The sequence below is a fragment of the Castanea sativa genome, chromosome 11 (genome assembly GCF_040712315.1).
Source record: "Castanea sativa cultivar Marrone di Chiusa Pesio chromosome 11, ASM4071231v1".
NCBI lineage: Eukaryota > Viridiplantae > Streptophyta > Magnoliopsida > Fagales > Fagaceae > Castanea > Castanea sativa.
This window is the reverse complement of record NC_134023.1, coordinates 47,264,379-47,288,029: the sequence shown is the minus strand read 5'-3', so window position 1 is coordinate 47,288,029 and position 23,651 is coordinate 47,264,379. Positions and strand designations below refer to the sequence as shown.

Here is a 23,651-nt window from a genome sequence, read left to right as displayed (position 1 = left end):
TTCAATCCATCTCTGACTCTTCTTCTGGTGAGAATGAGAATGAGGGGGATAGCTATAGGCGAAGGTCAAGAACTCCCCCTAGTGAGTCTTACTCATATGAAGATGACGGTCACCATAATCGCAGGAATAGGAGTTCATCCACAAGGGGTTTAGGAACTAATGCTATGGATAAGGCTAAATCAAATTTCTAAGTCTCCCTTTACACGTAAGCCATTTCAACCAAAGGATGGCTGTGCACTCTAAAAATGAAACATTGATGTGCAAGGTTTTCCCATCCAGCTTAGGGCCTATTGCGATGAGATGGTTTAATGGACTGGGATCTGCATCCATTAATTCCTTTAAGGAACTGATTTGGGCATTTGGGTCTCGCTTCATTACATGTAGTAGAGACCCTCGACCTCTGGATTCTTTGTTGTCCATGGCCATGCGAGAGGGTGAAACTTTAAAAACATACACAAATAGATATTGGGAGATGTTCAATGAGATAGATGGGGACTTTGATGATGTGGCCATTAGAAGTGTGTGCTAACTTATGGACCGGATTGATAAATATAAACGGGTTGAGGAGGATCAGCAATTAGGTAAAGGAAAGGCGAAGGTGGTCTCTCAGGACAAGAGGGACTTCAGGTCGGACAAATACAATGACAATCGTCCTTGGCGAGATTTCAGCAGGCAGATTGGGGCTGGTATTATGCCATAGGTCATAAACACGGTATTCCAAGAGCCTGTCCATCAGATTTTGGAGGAAATCAAGCATGAACCATACTTCAAATGGCCTAACAAGATGAATGGAGACCCCACAAGATGCATTCAGAACCTTCATTGTTAGTACCACCAAGAGCGCGGACATACCACCGAGAACTGCAAGAATCTGTGGTATCATTTGGAGCAATTGGTTAAGGAGGGAAAGTTACAACAGTTCCTATATAGGCCCAATGGGCATGCTGGTTACGTAGGTTCAGGTACTCAAGGGAACACCTCTTCGAGGCCTCCATTAGGCACCATTAATGTCATCTTTGTAACCCCTAGAAAGGCGGATTTGTGCCCCTCCTGAGTAATGACTGTGGCTCGACCACTATTTGAGAACTCTAATCATGAGCTGAAGAGAGCAAAAGTTGCACTACAATTGGAACTGAGTTTCTCGAAGAAGGATAAGATTGGAATTATACAACCACATGATGATGCTCTGGTGGTCACACTTAGGATTGGGGGGGTATGATGTGGGTCAGTCTAGAGCTGGGTCATCAGTATCAGATGATCATGATTTATAGTAATTAAGGGAGCCAAGGTTATCAAAGGACCTATCGATGGAAACAAGGTGTGAAGCCTTTAGAGCAAGTTGCTATAGGTGATGATAAAGAAAAGTATTTTCAGATAGGCGCCCAGTTGCCTCCTCAAGAGAAGGAGGAATTGGTGAGGTTCCTTAAAGGAAACCTTGATGTCTTTGGTTGGGATGCTTACGAGGCCCTAGGGGTCGATCCGAGCTTCATTTGCCATCATTTAAATGTTAACCTCGCTGTGGTACCAAGGAAGCAGTTGCCTCGGCAATCGTCTAAAGAGTATTCTGATGCTGTTAAAGAAGAAGTAACTAAGCTCAAGAAAGCAGGAGCTATCAAGGAGGTATTTTATCTGATTGGTTGGCCAGTACTGTGGTAGTTAAGAAGAAGAATGGCAAATGGCGGGTCTGTGTAGACTTTACTAACTTGAATAAGGCGTGTCTTAAGGATTCTTTCCCTATGCCTCGCATTGATCAATTGGTGGATGCCACGGTTGGGCATCCTCAGATGAGTTTCCTAGATGCTTTTCAAGGCTATCACCAAATACGTTTGGCTTTGGATGATCAAGAAAAAACAGCTTTCTTCACCCCTACTGGAAATTATCATTATAAGGTAATGCCTTTTGGTTTGAAAAATGCAGGGGTCACCTACCAAAGGATGATGACTAGAATGTTTGAGTCACAGCTAGGGAACAATATTGAAGTTTACGTGATTATATGGTGGTGAAGAGTAAAATGGTGTCCGAGCATGTTAGGAATCTTGAAAACGTTTTCGAAAAGCTAAGGAAATATAAGTTGCGCTTAAATGCTTCCAAGTGCTCTTTTGGCATGGGATCTGGTAAATTTCTGGGCTTTATGGTCACACATCGTGGAATCGAAGTTAATCCTGATCAGGTTAAGGCTATAAACAATTTGCAACCACCTCATGATCCTAAGGAGGTTCAAAGGTTGACAGGAATGATGGCTGCTTTAAATTAGTTTATTTCTCGGTCTGCAGATAGATGTAGGCCTTTCTTCCAGCTATTAAATAAATGGAAATGATTTGAATGGACTGAGGAATGTGCTTTGGCTTTTCAACAGCTCAAAAAATATTTTTCTCAGCCACCTATTATGTCTATGCCAGAAGTGGATGAGGTACTGTTTTCTTATGTCGCTGTAGTTTCCCATGCTGTCAGCTTGGTGCTAATAAGGGTCGACAACGGTGTTCATAGACCGGTTTATTACGTAAGTAAATCGTTACACGAAGCTAAGATTTGCTATTTACCACTAGAAAAATCCATTCTGGCCATGGTGCACGCCACGCGAAAGCTTCTCCATTACTTCTAGCCTCACACAATTGTGGTTTTAACCCAACTCCCACTCAGGTCTCTTCTTAGGAGCGCTGATTATACGAGAAGGATTGCCAAGTGGGGAATAATCCTGAGGGCTTTTGATATAAAGTACATGCCACGCACCTCTGTGAAGGGTCAGGTTCTTGCTGATTTAGTGGCTGAACTTGCTAAACCCTCATTAGAAGAACATACGAAGAGGTCGGACATGGATGAAAAATCAGTTGGCATGATTTCTATGAAGGAGTCTTTGTCATGGAAGGTGTACGTGGATGGTGCAGCAAATCAACGAGAATCTGGAGTGGGGCTAGTCAGAATATCTCCAGATAAGATCGTCATAGAAAAAGTCTTTGAGAATGAGTTTTTCAGCCACGAATAATGAAGCCGAGTATAAAGCTTTGCTAATAGGGATGAGTATGGTTCGGAAAATGGGAGGTAATAATGTGGAGATGTTCTCAGATTCAAGGTTAATTGTAGGCCAGGTGGAAGAGGTGCTAGACGCAAGAGACTTAAGAATGCAGGAGTATTTAAGTCAGGTTAGAGAATTGCAATCAAATTTTGAATCTTTCACTTTGATGCAAATTTCCAGAAACAAGAACACACATGCCGACTCTTTAGCCACCTTGGCAACATCCTTGGCACAAAGTTTACCTCGGGTTATTCTAGTGGAAGACTTGTACACGCCTACAAAGATAAATGTAAACGTAGTCCGAATCCATCAGATCAAAGTAGGACCCAGCTGGATGGACCCTGTGGTGCTGTATCTTAAAGAGAATGTCTTACCTGAAGAGAAATCTGAGGCCGATAAGGTATGAAGGAAGGCTCCTCGGTTATGGTTATTCAAGGACCAAAAGTTGTACAACCGCTCTTTTTTTGGACCATATTTGCTGTGCATGCATCCTAAAGTAACAGAATTGCTGCTAGAAGAATTGCATGAGCGGATTTGTGGAAGTCATACAAGAGGAAGATCTTTGTCTCATAGAGCCCTTACTCAAGGATATTGGTGGCCTAATATGCAGAAGGAAGCACTGGAATATGTGAAGAAGTGTGACCAATGTCAGAGGTTTACTTCGAACATTCATCAACTAGGTAGAGTCCTTAATCCTCTATCTAGTCCTTGGCCTTTCACTCAGTGGGGCTTGGATATTGTGGAACCCTTCCCAAAGGTAGCAGGGAATAAGAGATTTTTGTTGGTCGGCACGGACTATTTCATTAAATGGGTTGAAGCCAAGCCATTATTAAACACCAAGGATCTGGATGCAAGGAGGTTTGTTTGGAAAAACATAGTTACCCGGTTCGAAATTCCTCATACCCTTATCATAGATAATGGTGTTCAATTTGATAGTAAAAACTTTAGAAGATATTGTTGCGATTTGGGTATTACAAACAGATATTCCACTCCAGCTTATCCACAAGGGAATGGACAGGCCGAAGCTGTTAATAAAGTAATATTCAATGGGCTTAATAAGAGGTTGGATGATACCAAGGGAAGATGGGTGGAAGAACTGCCACATGTTCTATGGACCTACAAGACTACATCTCGTAGGCCCACAGGAGAAACTCCTTTTTCAATGACCTATGGGGTCAAGGCGGTAATTCCTTTCGAGGCAGGTTTCCCAACACTGAAGACGAGCTCTTTTAATCGGAGCAGCAATGATGGATTATTAGAAAAAAGTTTGGACTTAGCGGAGGAGCGAAGGAAAAATGCGATGGTTCAACTAGCATACTATCAACACAAACTTAAACAGGGCTATGATTCATATGTGAAGCTAAGGCCACTGGCACCAGGAGATTTGGTGTTAAGGAAGGTTTTAGGGATTGCAAAAAATCCAGCCTAAGGAAAATTGGGACCAAACTGGAAAGGCGTATACCGTATCACTTCAGTAGCTGGAATAGGGTCTTATTGTCTGAAAGAGTTGGATGAAAAGGTTGTACCCCGCCATTGGAATGTAAATAACCTACGAAGGTATTATTATTAATGAGGTATTATTATTAATGAGGTATTATTATTAATGAGGTATTTTTTAATTCTAAATATAATCTACTACTTTATGAGTTACATTTGTTGTCTCTCTAAAGAATCAAACAGAACATTGGCTATACCTGGATCCACGAACCTCATATCTTGGGAACATCGATATCTCCCAATATCTCTAAGAGTCAAACAAAACCTCGACTATGCCTGACTCCTTGGACCACATACTTTGGGAAAATTGATATCTTTCTTTGTATCTCTAAAGAATCAAATAGAACCTTGGCTATGCCTGGATCCTCAGACCACATACCTTGGGAAAATTGATATCTTCCAATATCTCTAAGAGTTAAATAGAACCTCGGCTATGTCTGGCTCCTCAAACCACATACCTTGGGAAAATTGATATCTTTCATTGTATCTCTAAAGAATCAAACAGAACATTGGCTATGCTTGGATCCTCGGACCACATACCTTGGGAAAATTGATATCTTCCAATATCTCTAAGAGTTAAACAGAATCTCGGCTATGCCTAGCTCCTCGGACCACATACCTTAGGGAAATTGATATTTTTCATTGTATCTCTAAAGAATCAAACAAAACCTTGGCTATGCCTCGATCCTCGGACCACATACCTTGGGGAAATTGATATCTTTCATTGTATCTCTAAAGAATCAAACAGAACCTCGACTATGCCTGACTCCTCGGACCACGTACCTTAGGAAGATTTATATATGTCAACTTTTTATTTAAGTTGTCGGATGGATTTTTAATTATGCTTGATTCCCTGAGTTGTCTACGTCAGGTAATTTACCACCTTAAGCCATTTTTCTAAGTGTTAGTATTCATATCGATTATATTCTGTCTGTCTGACCACATATCTTGGGGACTCCTAGAAAAGTGATCTAAATAATTAGAAGTTCATGAACATCACTTAAAGCATTAGTGAACACAAGATATATATTGTTTTGATCTGTTCAATATCTGGAGACCTAGTTAAGTGCTGAGAAAGACAAGAATTACACAAAGGAAGCACACAAGCATAACTGCCCTAAATAAGGAAATTATATTTTCTTTCATTGATTTACTTCTCAAAAAAGGTCAACGTGCTTACAAAAATCTACTTGTATAGTTACAAGAGAAAGGATATAACAAAAAGGTTATAAAGAAAATTAAACTAATTACTAAGAAAATGAAATCCTAGGGTTTAAGCCTTAGATGTGGGGACAGGATCTTCTTTGGCTGGAGGAGGAGGGTCATTTTTCTTGCTTGCTTGGGAGGTGTTAGTGATATCCTTTGTGGGCTCGATATCTTTGGGTTTGGCCTCTGCCTCCTTCGCTTTGGTTGCCTCTTTGGCCTTAGCAGCTTCCTTGGTCTCTAAGGAAGGTTTGACTTCCTTACCTTTGCCTTTGTCCATCTCCACCCCATCCTTTTTGCTTTGATCGCCAGCCTGGCTTGGTTCTTTGGAAACCTCAGGGAAGGGAGGAGGGAGGTTTTGTGTAGCCTAGAGCTGCTCAGAAGACTCTGGGACGAGGGTAGAGGGAAGAGTAGAGGCAGGTGGGATTTTGCGAATATCAGGATGGTAGTGAATGTTCCCAGGCTACCTTAACTCTGAGGAAACAAGGACCCCTGCAAGGTCGAAGGCTTTTGCCCAAGTATCCTTGCAGTAATCTTTGCATACCTCAGCCAACTCTTCCGTTAGACGAATCTCAGTCTCTTTGACCCCTCGGTTGTATGTTGCCGTGAGGTCTCCACAGCTTCCTCGACTGCCCGAGCAACGACTTTGGCTTTTTCTAGCTCAGCTTTAAGGTCTAGAACTATTTTTTGCTGAGTGACGAGATCAATCTCTTCGAGATAGATTTGTTTGCATTAATCTTTGGCCTGCCTCTAAGCACTCGCTATGCCAGATTCAGCACTCTTCCGCGCTCTCTCCTTGGTGATCAATTTGTCAGCCAGCTCTTGTTTCTCTTGTTTAACTTCCTCCAAGGTTTTTATGGTTTGGGCATGGAATTGAACCTCAGCCTGGGTTTTCCTTCGAGCATCCTTAACCCATTCCTCAGCCATAAAAACTTCCTACGTAATCTGTATAGGAAGGACAGAAAGGTCTATAAAAAAATAGAGAATAAGAAAATAGAGTCTTAAAACTTACCAATCCAAGATCTCTCTTTAATGACATGAAAAGGTCTTGTGGCCTTACGTTCCTCAAAGCATACATGTCCTTCAGCAAGAGAAGGGGTTGCTTCAAGACCTCAACAAGGTAAGCCAAGTGCCCTTTTTGGAACTCTCTAATAGAAGAGTCCTGTGGGATGGCTTTACCATCCAATTCCAGTTGAGGAGCCTAGGCATGTTGCTGGAGTGCCTCGGCTACAGTCAGATTGTCCCTATGATCTGCGGGGGTGATCTGTTTATCTTTCGCCATCTTTTGTGGTTTAGCCCCCTTTTTAGGCACCCTCTCCCATTCCTCCTTCTCCTGCTATTTCCTTTTTTTTTCTTTTTTTTTTTTTCTTCTGGTTATCTACAGGTAGCAGATTGGTTTCGGTTGTGGTTGAGAGAGGGGGAAGGTCGGACGGTAAAGTTGGCAGAGGTTGAGTTTTTGGGGCCTCTTTGGAAGATGACCCTCTTGTCCTATCGGCCATTATATCCCTCAAGCCTTTCCTTAGATTTAAAGCCATCGACTCCTCCTCAGCTTCGCTATCTACTTCGGCAATTACCAGAGGGGGAAAACTAGTTATTGTCTTGTTGGGCTCACTCTCAGTGTCCGAGAGGTCAATAGGATTGATCTACTCCTCTTCTTCCTGTTCTAGTTGGAATTTATCTATTTCTTCTTTAAGTGACAATTAAGAGGAAGAAGACTCTTCCCTGGGAGTTGTTACTTCGGAGTGTCTAAGGGGAATTGCGGCTATTGAGCGTATGAAAATGATGACAGAGGGATCGTCAGGTAGGTCCCGTGAGGCGAGGAATCCTGATTTGGAGATGTCTATCCTTCTACGTCTATGGTCACCTGCGATGATCGTGTTACCAACATCTTGAAAGGTACTCAATCGGGGTTTAAAGCCCAGAATGAGATGGGCTGCCCTCAACTGTCTGTCTTCACTCACAAACACCTCGGATCTTAAAATTCTGTTAAGGTCCTGGATGTTGGAGAGACTCAAACAGGGTGCTACGTGTTGCTTATCTGCAAAAACATCCGAAAAGCCAAACATGGTTAGATCGATAATGATGACCACCCAAAAAGAAACTAAAGTATAATAAAAATGTGAATGATGAAATTAGAAGAACTAAACCCCATACTGAGGGACCTAATCCTATGGAGTCACACCTGGTGTTCCCTCCTCAACTGGACAGTGAGGACTGTCGTACCACTCCCTGGAGGCAATTAGGTAGTCGTCCTTCATGCCTTTGTTAGATTTGGGAAGACACGATATGAGCCCAACTATGTTAGACCTAGACTTGAGGTACCCCATGCCCTTAAGTTTGCGACACTCATACATATAGACAATGTTATGCCATGCGAGTCTCAAGCCCATTTGCTCATTGAGAGCGTCAACACAACCTAAAATTCTAAATACATTAGGTGCACATTGGTGCGGGCATAATCTATGGTTATACAAGTAATCTCGGGTTACATTCTCCATGGGAAGTGTCATTTTTCGTTCTAAAAATGCAATTATGGGAATGACAACTTCCACTTCTTCCCTATTAGAATATATTTGGTCTGGGGCACAGTACCTCAAACCCACTCCCTATGGAATGTGGTATTTAGCTCGGAAGCAGCCCTCCATACCGGCTGGAGTGTTTACTAAACATTTTAATTTACCCATTTGGATGAAATAAAAATGAAGATTTAGGAAAAATGGGTAAAATTAATAGGCGAGGAGAATGGCCGAGGAGAAAAAGAATTTTGGGGCGTGAAAACTTACGAAGGAAAGAACGGATGACGCTTCAGGGACTTCTTGGAAACCAAGAGAGAAAAGAATTCTTAAGGGCTGATTGATTTGCGAAGTGAGGAAAGACAAGAAAGTTACACCCTTCCAAACGTTTTATATGAAAGGTGTAATTATAGTGGAAATTATCCCACTAAAAGTTTTAAGGAAATATCTTGGCCATTAGATCTACATCCTATCGTTAAACGTGGAAGACAGAGCACCATCTGGAGCATTTAATGGGGGCGTCGTGGGCTTTGAAGCGACGGGAACAGTTTCCAAGGAGGGAAACGACATTCTCATGTGTGGAAATTTGGGGAGTGTGCAAATGCCCGTTGCGTTTGGTCAAAACTCCAATTTTATCCTTGGATGGGGAAGAAAAATGAAGTTTTGAGGGACTATTGTGGAGACAAAAGGCAATGATACGTTTTTTTTTTTTTGCTGTGGGCTTAGCCGAGAACGTTTGATTGTCCGAGAATGGATTAATGGTAATAATGATATCAAACTTATAGCCTTGGAAGCAAATACAACAGGTGAGGTGAATGTGAATAATCCGAGGAAGACTACCTCCTCGGCTGAGTATAGCAAGGATCAAGTGGTACGTCATGTTAACTAGAATGATATTCTAGAAGGTCTTGGAGATGAAGATATGCGGAAAAAAGGGGCACAGAGAACAAATGGGATAAAGAAAAAGATCTTAGAGAAAGCTGCTACCACTGCATCCACATTGAATGCTTTGTGCCAAAGTCTTTGGCCGTGTTTATGAGGAAGTGATACCTGAACAGTGATTTAAAGCCTTACAGCTATGATGTAGGGACTTCCAAAAGTGGCAGATGGGACAAGTATCAAGGCGGGGCAATCTGAATCAGTGGAGAGGAAAAATGGACTATAAGAGGAGAAGAGGTCATGTAGAGAAAAGGGGGAGAGAAAATATTTGCAAAGAATCTTTAAAGTGAGAAGAAATATAAACATTCAGTTCTCGGCTTGAGTCCGAGGATAAATTTCATCTTATAAACTTGTTCATTTATATGGTTTTGTGGTCTTAGGTCATTGCCATGACCATTCAAACTCATTAGAATCAAGATTTCTAGCCCACACTCTACAAATTCATTGTATCGGGCTCTTTGGGCCTACGTCCTCCTTTTTATTGGGCCTGGGCACTAAATCGTGGCCTTACATATATAATATCCAATTAATATGAAAATTGGCATAAATATTAAGAACATATAATTTAACGGTAAGATTTTCAAAATATGAATTCTATAACAAGTTATTATATGTGAATTCTAAGCAATATTACACCACCCAATATTTTTTAATTGGATGTGAATTTTGACAATTCCACTGTTAGATTACATTATCTTCATATATTCTTCATGCTTGCAAAATTTTAAGGTGAATAAAGATTAATAACCATGTCATTGATCAATTGTTTAATTCAAGTTTTTGTAGTTTAAAATAATGTATAAAAGATGAGTTTATGGATGGAATTGTAAATAACATTTGATTGACATGAAAATTAGCATGAATGTTAAGAACATATAAAATATGCAATTCAACGGTGAGATTTTCCAAATTTTGAATTCTATAACAAGTTATTGGGTGGTGTAACATTGTTTAGAGTTACAATAGGTGTAACTCAAACCCAACCCATATATATATATATATATATATATATATATATATATATATATATATATATATATATATATATTGAATTGTGTAAATTTTTAAACAAGTTCCTAAAATATCAAATTATTATTTTTAATTTATTGATGCTATAATTCTATAAATAATCCATTTTTGTAGTAGAAGTTATATATAATTTTTAACAATATAAGGTTAAAGAATCTAATTTTTCTCAGTTCATAAATGAAATCATTTATTTAATTAACTCAAATAATATAGTTTCATTTCTCAAAAAAAAAAAAGTTTCAATGTAAAAAATGCTAATCGTGGTATATATTATATATAAATCAATCAATTAAATATTTCTCAAAAAAAAAAAAGTCAAGTAATTAAGTAGTTCATACACAAGCTAAAGCTTATTCGACTTAAAAATAAATCAAGTTGAATATATAATTAAACTTGGCAATGATATCGAACTCAACTCGTATTCAAAATAAAGAGAAGTGAAACTTGCATGATTTTTTTTCTCTTTTTTTTTAATCTTCAATTATGGACTGAACCTTTAAGGCATTGTATATATAGCGACATACTCTTGGGCCAGTGATAGACGGCACGGCCCAGTGTTTTTTAGCATACTTGGTATAGTATATGTTGAGAAGGATATATAGCCTTTTATATATATAAGGAGAATTCAAAGGTAGAGAGATTTATTATTGAAATTTCTCTATTCGATTATATCATTGAAATTTGACATCTCTAACAATGGACATAGATAAATCTTATCTTGTTATATTGAAGTTTGATGTCTCTGTCTGAGTCACATATATTGGACATAGATAATCTTGTTGAACCACTTGGATCTTTATGTTCGGTGTGATTTTTGTTTTCCTTTTGTTTTGTATATATGATAACCTAACACAAAACAGTAGAGGAATCATTGGAACTTTTTTTTTTTCCTGGTATAAAAAAGATAAGAACAAAATTAGGTTATAGGGACAAAATCAGGATTTTGGCCTTTGGGGCCCAAATATGAGAGAAAAAAATTATCATTTAGGATGAGAATTGTGTAAATATTCAAGAATAAATAGTTAAACACATACATTAAAATTAAAACCAATATATATATATATATATATGCTATAATAAATGTTTCTTAACACAATTCAACTTATTAATACATGAAAACATATATTGACACTCTTTTAAATTCTAAAAATTATCTATGATTGATTTTGTACTAATTTCGAAGCAACTTCCTTAAACTTTAGAGTTAAAGACTACCATAAATTCTCTTATAGAAAAATAATTATGTTCTTGTATCTCAAAGTCTAAGCATTTTGTAGTAAAAAAACAACATTGTTAATAAAATATTCTTTTCAAAATTAATTCCAAAGATAAAGGTTAGGGACCACATATGGTAATTCAAGGATGAGTCTTTTTTTTTTTTTTTCTTATCTGAGATAAAAAAAAAAATCCTATTATAATATAATTTAAATGTATATATGTGAAGTTCTTTTCTGGAAATTTGAATTCCAACCCTTGTCCCTCCCTACTCCACAAGAAATTATATTTGTAAAGCAATTATTACGTTAAGAGTGCGCATTGGTAATTCATGGATGAGTTAACAACATTTCTTGAGACTATTGATGTATTCAATACAATTGTATAACTTGAGTATTTTAATTTATTAACCATTTTTTTAGGAGGGCCCCATAAGTGTGGGTTAGTTGGTCATCAGTTGACTCATTTCCTTCTCTTTTTTTTTAATTTATTCTTCTTCTTGTCTTTTTGGACTAATTTAATTCTTGAGAGGTGGGTTAATAAGTGTAACTCTTGGAAGTGTAAAATTTTAATTTAAATGCATATACTATTAAAAGAAAATAACAATAACAATAATTACTAAAAACAATTGTACTGTAGGTTGCTTTCCTTTCTCCTTGGTTATCCTTGGGGTTTGCTAGCTAGAGCTTCCATTGTCTTCGTGTTTGAGTCTAAATTGCAAAGAGAAGCAAAGAAAAGAAGAAAAGAAAAGAAATATGAATGGATTGCATTAAAAAATAAGTACCTCTAGAAGACATATATCTAATTTCCTGAAACTACCAATGAATATATCATTGTCCAGAAAGTTGGCACGGTTTGTCTCAACAATCTCCATATGTCGAGATGGGCAATCAAATTTGTATAAAGTTCCCTTTGTCCAAATATGGCTTGTTTTGGGAGATTTAAGAGAGAAACCCGCGAGCACTCTCTTAAGAAACATAACCTAACCTCAACCCTAGATAAAATTAATAAGTTAGCCGATGGGTAGCAATTAATAGCCATACCAAACCCTATTCAGTTAATAGACATTACACCGTAATATTACCTTATTATAATTTTACATTAATGTAATCTCAATACAAGAATATAACATGACATTGTTTAAGAAAGTGATGAGATATCACTGCACACCCTTAGTGCGCGATGGTCATTCCACAAGTATAAGTGCTTATGGGGTGTGGAATGTGGGGGGCAAGAGCTAGGATTCAAGTTTCTAGGAAGAAGATTTACACACATATACACTAAGATTAGGTTAGAGTAGAAATTTTATCTTAAAAAAAAAAAAAAAAAAAAAAGGAAGGAAGGTGATGAGATTAAGATGATGTAATATATTTTGTAATTTTAAATTATGATAATATTAGAAAAATTCAAATAAACCAAAAACCTTAATTCCACACCATTGTAATGTGTATCACATCAAGGGTACATCACAACAAACCAAACGCCCCCTAAGAGTCATGATCTTGGGTGGTATATAGAAACAATAAACCTAAAATCAAATGAACAATACGCATGAAAGTATCCAGGGTTGTATTTATATATGACAAACTGTATACTATAAACTCCAAAAGGAGGCCTTGAGATACGTGGGAAAGTTTTGCAGTATTTTAAAGGTTAATAAGAAAGGAAATAACACTACAATGGCAAAACCTGTTTCAAACTAAAAATGGTGTCTTCAATTCATAATTTCAATTGTTTTTCACTTGTGTATATAGATGTGTGTGAAAGTTGGTGTGTTTGATTAACACTACCCATACTACAAATATCTCTTCTTCTTCTTCTTTTTTAATACATACTGCAAATATCTCTATCCAGTAAGAGAAGAGTGCCATGAGTTTTTACTTTCAAACCACTTTAAAACTGGAGTCAAAATTTAATCTTGATTTATTTAATTACTAATTATCAAGAACTTTCTTCAAACAGAAATAAAAAAAACATTGACTTGTATACTTCCTTACAAATTTGAAAAAAAAAAAAAAAAAAAAAAAAAGAAGAAGAAGAAGAAGAAGAAGAACAGAAAACGAGAAGTCAAAAAGTCCTATAAAAAAAGCCTAATAAAAGAAGAGAAAAGTTAACTATATTCAAAAGGCATTGACTTATGGTCCATTTAGATACAGCTTATTTTGCTGAAAATTGAAAACAGTGTAGCAAAATCATTTTTAAATATGTAAATAGTGTCATGAGACTCATTTTTAATAAAAAAGTTGCTGAAAAGTAAGGTTTGTGGGTCCCGTGAACAGTGCACGGGACCCACTAGTGTGCATTGTCCACCACTTATTTTGCTGGTGTGAAGAGTGAACTCATAGAAAAGTAAAAAATCACGGCTCAAAAAAAAAAAAAAAAAAAAAACGCAGACACAAAATGTAGTTTTATTCAGATCCAAACGCTACCTTAGAAAACACTTTTAGGAACATTTTATAAGAAAAAAAAAAAACTGATTTTTTTGACATATTTTATATTTCTCATCAAAATTGTATCAAAATTTTCATAAAAATAATCTATTAATAAATATTCTAAAAAACAAAGTTTCTCTCCAAACTAGTTTAGAGAGAAATCCTTCAAACTTATCGTATATCTCTTTTTTTGGTGTAAATTTTGAAAATTTAATCGTTGAATTTCATGTTTCTTATATTCTTTACATACATATCAAATTTATTTCAAATCAGTTGTTATTTACTATTCAATCAATAAACTTATTTTTTTATATACAATTTTAGATTACAAAACTTGAAATTTTAACATTTGTTTGATAACATAACAATTGATCCTTAATCTTCTTGAAATTTTGTAAGCATAAATAATATAAAAAAAAACATGCAATCTAACGGTTAGATTTTTAAAATTAACACTCAATATAAAAAATATATAATAAATTTGAAAAATTTCTCTTCAAATTAGTTTGAAGAAAAATTTTATTCAACTCTAAAACACTCGGACCCATAAAAGAAAAATAAATGTATTAAGGTACATTCAAATATGCATCCCGTGTTCTTTCTTCAAAATGTTTGACTACATTTTTTTTTTTTTTTTTTCTGAAGAAAAAATGTTTGACTACTTAATTGGTCTTCGTGGTGTCATAGGTTACTTCAACTCTTGAATATGAACATTTATTGCGTCTCCTGCACGCTCATTGCACGAAATGGGCCATCCATTCTCCGTAATAAAAACCTTTTAGAAGTAATATTACAATTAATTTTATCTCTGAAAAATTTTTAATCTAAATCATTCATTTCTAGTGATAATTTTTTTATTATTAGATCAAAATTTCTGTTAATTTTTTGTGTATGTGAGAATTATATCTTAAATCTCTTATTCAATTATAAAAAATTTTACTTGTTGAGTTAACTGAAAGTCACTATTATAATTAGTTAATTATTATAAAATTTAAGACACATTTTATATACAGATATATTAACTTTTATGGCAAAATCTTCCCAAAAAAGAAAAAGTAATTTAGGATTTATTATAACATAATTATACTGTATCATCACTTTGTAAGATTTGGAAATGGGAGTTTCATTGCGTCATCAATCACAGGATTCAATTCTCAGAAAAACAAAAAACAAAACTGAACCAAGATTTTCTCTACATTTGAAAGACCCACATAAGAGTAGTCCAAAAAGCTCAACAAAAGGTCACGAGGTTTATAGCATTCCGTCAAAACACGCACAGACAAAACAAAAGGGTCTTCTCTTCTCCTTGAAGTATCATTGCCTGGAAAACCGGCACTAATTGTATTTGGCTATTTGCTAGGAAAAACCGGCCATACAAAACAAAACAATTATGACGAGTTATGGGGCCACAATGCAATGAGATTATGAGACCAAAGCAGCTAGCATAGCCAAAATGGAACCAGTTCCACCAGCTGATCACTTGACTCACTTGGGAAAAGGGTTCACAGGAAATTATAGGTTTTCAACAATAAAAAGAAACTCAGTTCCAATCTTTGTTTATATTGATTGAGGGGTGTTAGGTAACTAAGCAAGTGAGTTTGTAGTATAGTAGTAATCTAAGAAGCAAGTATGGGTAAGTGTACAGGCACAACACGTATGGTGACTCGATCAATTTCAAAAAAATTATAACATAAAACAGATATAACATAGATACGACACGGACACGACACCTTAAATAAAATATTCTTATTTCTTAGATAGTAATTAACCAAAGAAATAAGTACAATAACTCAGATATAACCCTGCAAAATTATAAGATCTGTACAAGCAACAAAAGACTATAGTCAGGTTGGGGACAATTAAAGAACACCAGCACCGAAACCAACCCAATATGACATGGAACAGTATTAATCTGAACACAGGTTTCTAGTACAGCAAAAATCAAAAATCATATTTGATCCATGGCCTCGTACGTCTCTCACATCCTATCTTAGCATCCTTATGCATCCAAAAATGTAGTCAACAAAAGCAGCTGAAATGGATTTCTAACTGTTCTATCGTACCTGTTGGTGTGGAAGAAAAGTAGGCATAGAAACATTAATTGTATGATGTTTAGGCAAAAAGAAAAGAGCATATATATGGAAATTATATATTTCTATATGTGAATACTAAAATGGTAGAAGCCTAAATTTATAGGAGCATAAATGATTGATTTTACAAATAAAACGAGTACTGTATAAGTAATGCTGACGGGCCTTAACCCAGCTTGACTTTTGGGTCAACAAGACTAAATATATTGTAGTAGCTTCCTCAAATTCATGTTGGGTTGACGGAGACCAACTTGAATTTGGAATTTTGGATACAAGAGATCACCAAAGTGTTTTGGTGAAGGAGGTATGGTAAAGATATCAGTTAACTGATATATGAAGTTAAAGAGGGTAAGATACCAGTTTTCTTTTCTTTTTCTAAAAAGAAAAGGGTAATAAATACATTATCGGTTTCTATTAAAAAAAAAACATGATCTATAATGCTCCTATAAATATAAAGAATACTTTTTTCTCAAAAAAGAAAGAATATATACGTGGACAAATGGACATTTGTCCCTAATTTACAAACTATGTATAGCAAAATATCCCTTGTAAGGACAAGATTTGGTTCTTAAGCCCAAGAGTTAATAGGATTAAGGCCCAAAGAGCCCAATACAATGAATTTGTAAAGAATGGGCCGAAAACTAGGCTCGAGTAGAATGAACAATGTTCAATATGGACTAAAGATGATATGAAAACAGAGAAAACTAAACTTTTTGCAAAAGAATCCTTCCTCGGCCAAGTCCGAAGTGAACGATTCTTGAATATATATCTTTTAGACTTGATTACAATTTCAGCTCTTGTTGCTATAATATTTTTTCTACAGATTCTTAGATAGATCCCCTTGTAAAAGGCTTCTTTCTCCCTTATATTATCTTCCTCTTTTCATCTCCACCCTCCACATGTAGGTCAAATTGTTGGTTTTGATCCTTGTCCCATCAGCACATTCTTGAAGTCTCTAGAAGTAGCTGTAAGGCTGAATATCACTGTTCAAGTATCACTTCTACATTAATGCGGTCAGAGAATTAGCTGCAAAGCATTCAATGCGGTGGTATCAACTTTCTCTTAGATATTTCTTAGCTTCCCTTTTTCCTATGCATTCATGATGTTTATCCTTATCAATAGAATCCTCCAGAGTGTTGCTTTTGATGGCAGACCACACCTTCTGACCTCTGCTTTTATTAGCCGAGGATGCATCCCTCCTTAGACTACCTTCCCAAATTCTTATAGTCATAACCTTTTCGTAACCCACTGATTCCTACCCCTTCACCAACGTCTACTTGTCCTCGGACTACTAAGCGTACTCGGACAAGGCTCGCAGCTCACTACACATTTCTCGGCCTTTTATTCCTACAATAGCCCCTTAAAATACCCTTCTTTTGCTCCTCGACAAAAAGGAATTTTGATATTACAAAATTAATTCTGCTCTTCCTTTACATCATTTTTGTCTGTGTAGGTGTCATTTCAACTACCTAAAAGTATGTTCCTGGCGTTTCGGCATCCGAGACGCGCCTGCAATTAATTTCTGCGGCTCCATGTTTTCCACGTTCTATGGTACGATGGAGATCCAACGGTTGGGGATTTTACGAGAACTTGAGCGAGAGTTTTCTCTCTCATATATATATATATATATATATATATATATATATATATATATCTATAGATATATATATTGCTTAGAAACTTCATCTACCTCACTTTTTGCTCTCTCAAAACTCAATAGCTAGATTGAGTAACCTTTCTTCTCTCCCATAAGTTGTCTCTAGTAGTTTTTCTCTCTTTCTTCTCTTCGGTCCCTTTTGTATTTCTTTTTATTTAGATCTCTCTCTTCCTCAGCCCGTCTAATTTCACCTAGTCTCCTTAGTTCCTCTAACTTTCTTTCATATGGGGACATTCGCTTACCTAGTAGAAACCCTAGAGGGTATAGAGAGCCCGTAATGAGAAAATGGGCTTGAACCTCACCCATCATGACATCAATTGGATTTACAACCTTCACCATTTAAAAGAGCAGGGGTACTGCCTAAAGACTAGGGTTCTTGAGGTCAAGCTTATTTTGTGCTTCCCTGAGTCCAACAAAGGCATGAACAAGAATTTTCTAATTGTATCAGGAGAGTGGCACGATGGCCTTCACTGTCTAACGAGAGATGGGGCACTAGGTGGGGTTCCTAGGTCTAGGTTATTGCTCTAATAACTTCCCTTTACTCACCAATATCCTCTGCGCTTATTTCTTTTATTTATACTTGTAATCTAAATTTCCTTTCATTTGTATTGTCTTCTTAACAGTGTTTTTCTGCTTTTTTTTTTATGGTTTTACAGATATGTACGCTGCTGTTCTGAACCTAAACCTTGTCAACCAGCTAGACTTGGACAAAATACTCAAGGCCAAGGTCTTTGTTTACGAGGATGGACAACTAAGAGCAGCTCATCTCATCCTCGGTTACAATCCGCTATTGTCTAGCTTTCAGGCGCTTAAGTGCATGATCAGGGCCAAAGACAAGCGTCTGCACCTAATCAACATTGTTGTTCCAGGCTGCCTCAACCCAGGCCTTGCTTCAGAAGGTGTACAAGAGATAACCCTGCCATTCCAATACCCAACTGAGGAAGCCACCCCTTCCCAACCTACTATCAATGAAGAGGAAGAGGAAGAGATAGTCGAAGTCTCAGATTCCGAAGACAACTTCGAAGTCTTCAACCAACCTCCATCCCCAGAAATCCTAATTAGTGACCTCTGCCACCTTTCTCCTGTGCAAATAAATCACACCCAGGAAAACCCAACTATTCTAGATGCCATGGTACTCTAGCGCAAGACCAGATCAAGCCTTCGGGACCTAATGTAGTCCCAAGCAGGAGGCAATGTGCTAAAGAAGACCACCCAGGCCAAGCCTCCCACCCTTCCGTCCACTCAATCTCTCCGACCTGACCATGCTGACCACAAGAGAAAAAGGGATTCAAAAGGCAAGGAGGTGGTGGAAGGAGGAAAAGGCCCTTCTTCCAAGGAGGTCGAGCCCCAAAAAGGGGCCAAATAGGCCAGGGTAATGCAGACCATGGTGGACAAGAGAAGTGATTCTCAAGTCGGGGTTCCGGCCTGGACTTCTACCGTAATATTGGATGGAACTCCCTTACCTGCCGATGCCTCTATCAAGGACTTCCAACAATGGAGGGCCGGATATGTGACCAACGCCGTGGAACAGGCTCTACTATTGCCTGGGGACATGGCCGACCTGAGGTCACTAAGGAAACATGAAGTGTTCCTCAGCTTGAAGAGGGACATCGCCTTGGTAAGTCCACTAATTAGCTCTTTCATACTCAAAATCGTATATTTTTTTAAAACACTGTACTTTTCTCTTGGAAAGGCTGTTCAAGCTGCCTATAGAGCCAAGGAGTTGGTGAACAACTCCCACAGGCAAATGAAGGATGAAGAAGCCAAGTGTATTACCGCAGTGGATGCCTTCAAGGTGGTGGACAAGAAAATTCAGAAGCTAAATACCCAACTCACTGGGGCTGATCGAGGAAGGAAGAGCACTGAAGCCGCTCTATTAGGGGCGGAGAAGCAAGTAAAGACTCAATGCAAGCAACTTTGCTAGGCTGAGGATGAGTTGGTTGCATCCAAGGAACATGTAAAGGTCCTGAAGAAAAAGCTAGAAGAGGCAAAGAAAGCCGTGGACAAAGCTGATGAGGTGGGAGTGGCAGAGACCAAGGAAGCCCTCAAGGCTGAGGTTTCGGAGGTGTGTAGGTTCGACTGCCTCCAAGTGTGGAATGAGGCCCTCAACCAAGCTAGGGTTGAGGCCTCCTCTGCCCTTAGGAGAGCAGAGAGTGTATACTACCCTCTTGCCACTCGTGCCTTAAGCTCGTCGGGCTCCAAGGCTGACACTACCTCCAAAGAGGCAGATACCAGCAAGGACAGCCCGGCCAAGGCCCTTCCCTTTTCTGACAATCCTTCCCAAAAGGCAAAGTAGCCTGGGGTTGCTAAAAAGGAAGCAGACACAACTAAGGGAGTGACCCCTGATGCCACCCAGCCTCCAGGTGCCCTCAAGGATCCCTTCAAGGAGAAAGAGGCCCCCTGCAACATGGAAATTGTCCTAACTACTCTTCCTGTGCGTGCCAAGAAGGACCTCAAGGGTAAAGGCCCAACATCCTCAACAGCTGCCCCTATCCAATCCGCCAAGGCCCCAGCAAAAGACAAGCTTATACTAAAAATCAAGTAGTTCTTATAATAGTTTTTCTTTTCTTTTCTTTTTTTCTTTTTTTCTTTTTTTTTGTAATTGTTATTTTTTTTTTTCCAGAATTTGTAATCAATTTTCCTTTTTAAAGGCTTAGCTTAATGATAATTATAAACTTTTCTTTTACGCTTGTTATATTTATGCGAATCCTAACATAGTTTCTACATTATTTTACACTTAATCAATATGGGAATGAGATCTAGCGTCATTTAATTATCTGCATAAGTGATAGCGCGGTTGTTACATCCCACATAATCAACAACGGAACAGGCTAAACATTCCAAGTTTACAATCTTAACAAAGTATATCATTAATTTCAAAAATATATCTTAAGCGTAATTAACTCAAAGGATCCTGTATATCACTGGACTTTCTATTAATCTCAGAGAGTGGTGGAGTATCTATCCAAATAGGGTTCCACATAACCTTTCACTTAATAGTAGATTTAAGGAGTTGTAGATGACAATTAGCTCATGAACTAATCGTGGACATATTTGCAAATGCTTTAAATGATGCTCAGGTGTACCCTTTCAATTAAGTTACCATAATGAGGATATTGGTTATCCACTATAGTCAGGCTAGTTACTAATCTACCCAAGGCATGTGGTCCAAGGGACTTGACATGGCCGAATTCTGTTTAACACTTAGTTAGATGCTTGGCAGTGCTAATTTACCCAAGATAGGTGGTCTGAGGAACCAGACATAACCAAGGTTTTGTTTAACACTTAAACAAATAATGGGGAGTATTAATTTACCCCCAAGGTATATGGTCTGAGGAGCCAAGCATGACCAAGATTCTGTTTAATACTTAGATAGATAATGAAAAATATTAATTTACCCAAGGTATGTAGTCTAAGGAGCCAGGAATGACCAAAGTTCTGTTTAATACTTAGATAATGAAGAGTATTAATTTACCTAAGGTATGTGGTCTAAGGAGCCAGGCATGACCAACGTTATTTTTAATACTTAGATAGATAATGAAAAGTATTAATTTACCCAAGATATATGGTCCGAGGAGTCAGGCATGACTAAGATTTTGTTTAATACTTAGATAGATAATGAAGAGTATTAATTTACCCAAGGTATGTGGTCTGAGGAGCCAGACATGTCCAAGATTTTGTTTAATACTTAAACAAATAGTGAAGATAGCATATAATATCAAAATAAAAACATGGCAGAGCTGCCTTTCATTAATAATAGTACATTCGCAGGTTATTTATATTCCAAGGACGTGGTATAATATTTTCTTCTAAATCCTCTAGGAAATAAGCACCTATAACAGCTACTGAAGAAATACAGTATGACCCTTCCCAATTGGGCCCAAACTTTCCCCATGCTGGGTTCTTTGCAGTACCCACAACTTTTCTTAATACTATGTCTCCAGGTGCTAATGGTCTCAATCTTACACTTGAGTCATACCTCTGTTTGAGCTTCTATTGATAATATGCTAACTGAACCATGGCGTTTTCTCTCTGCTCTTCAATCAGATTTAAGCTCATCTCTAATAGGTCATCATTGTAATTTGGAGTGAACAAGCTTGTCCTCAGCGTTGGGAATCCAATTTCTAGAGGAATCACAGCCTTGGCTCTATAAGTCATTGAAAAGGGTGTTTTCCCTATTGACCTATGAGGGGTAGTCCGATATGTCCAGAGTACATGTGGCAGCTCGTCTACCCATTTACCTTTTGCATCATCCAACCTCTTCTTGAGCCCACTTATTGTGAATTTATAGATAGCCTTGGCCTGTCCGTTTTCCTAAGAATAAACTGAAGTTGAATATCTGTTCTTAATATCCATTTTACAACAATACGTCTTAAAAGCCTTGCTATCAAACTAAAGCCCATTGTCCGAGATGGGGGTGTGAGGAACCCCAAACTGAATGACAATATTTTTCCACACAAACATCTTAGCATCCACATCTCTTATGTTTGCCAGTGACTTAGCTTCAACCCATTTAGTGAAGTAATCAGTGTTGATCAAAAGTCATCTCCTATTCCCTACTGCCTTAGGGAAGGGCCCTACAATATCTAATCCCCACTGAGCAAAGGACTAGGGATTGAACACAGGATTGAGGACACCCCTTGGCTGATGAATGTTTTGAGCAAATCTATGGCATGTGTCACACTTCTTCACATACTCTTGTGCTTCCTTTTGCATACCTGGCCACTAATACCCTTGAGTGAAGGCCTTGTGAGACAATGATCTGCCCCCAGTATGACTTCCACAAATCCCTTCATATAGCTCTTCTAGGAGGGGCTCGACTACCTTAGGGTGGATACATAGCAAATATGGTCCAAAAAAAGAGCATTTGTACAATTTTTGGCCCTCGGACAACCAAAAACGAGGAGCTTGTCTCTGCACTTTATCAACCTCCCATTTCTCCTCGAGCAAGATGTAATTCTCTAGGAACATAACTATGGGATCCATCCAACTAGGTCACACTCTAACTTGATGAATCTGCGCCCTCTCCCTTCTTATCTTGGCAGGCTTGCACAAATCCTCAACTAGGATGACCCGAGGTAAACTCTGCACCGAGGAGGTTGCAAGCGTGGCAAGAGAATCAGCATGAGTATTTCTGCTTCTAGGAATTCCCTGTAAGGTGAAAGACTCAAACCCTGATTGCAAATGTCTGACCTGACTTAAATACTCTTGCATCCTCAGATCTCTGGCTTCCGATTCTCCCTTTACCTGTTCAACAACCAGCCTTAAATCTGAAAACACTTCCACTGTCTTTCCTCCCATTTTCTGGACCATAGTCATCCCCACCAACAAAGCTTCATATTCAGCCTCGTTGTTCGTGGCCAAGAAACTCAACTTTAAGGATTTCTCAATAATAATCCATTTAAGAGATACCACAACTAGCCCCACCCCAGATCCTCTTTGATTAGCAGCGCCATCAACATACACCCTCCAAGATAGAGGTTCTTGTAAGAAAACCATTCCAACTAATTTTCCATCCATGTTTTGCTTTCCTCCCACCTCTTCCAAAGGAGATTCAGCAAACTCAGCCATCAAATCTGCAAGGACCTGACCCTTAATAGAGGTACGAGGCATATATTTGATGTCAAAGGCCCCCAAAATCGTCCCTCATTTGGCAATTCTTCCTATATAATAAGCTTTTCCAAGTAGTAATTGATGAGGAAGTTGGGTTAAAACCACGATTGTATGAGCTTGGAAGTAATGAGGGAGTTTACATGTAGCATACACCACTACCAATATGACATTTTCCAATGGTAGGTAATGAACCTCTGCTTCATGTAAGGACTTGCTCATATAATAGACCGGCCTCTCCCCATTATGAACTCGTATATGTACCAAGTTTACTACATGGGGAGTTACAACAATGTAAGCAAATAGAACCTCATCCTCCTCGGGCCTGCACATAATGGGTGACTGAGAAAGGTATTCCTTTTGCTGCTAGAAGGCTAAGACAAACTCCTCAGTCCATTCAAACTCCTTCCACCTATTCAACAACTGGAAGAAAGGTCTGCACCTGTCTAGTGA

At 37.9% G+C, this 23,651-nt stretch overlaps 1 protein-coding gene across 1 annotated transcript; it reads right to left on the bottom strand.

Moving 5' to 3' along the window:
• Positions 1–22,583: 22,583 nt before the first annotated feature.
• On the bottom strand, positions 22,584–23,201 carry LOC142616608 (uncharacterized). The gene has a single exon (XM_075789425.1). The coding sequence runs from the start codon at positions 23,199–23,201 to the stop codon at positions 22,584–22,586; it is 618 nt and encodes a 205-aa protein (XP_075645540.1).
• Positions 23,202–23,651: the final 450 nt, after the last annotated feature.

What these genes read in the sequence shown, in the direction of transcription:
- LOC142616608 (XM_075789425.1), bottom strand. Translation starts at nt 23,201, where the DNA reads ATGCCTCGTACCTCTATTAAGGGTCAGGTCCTTGCAGATTTGATGGCT.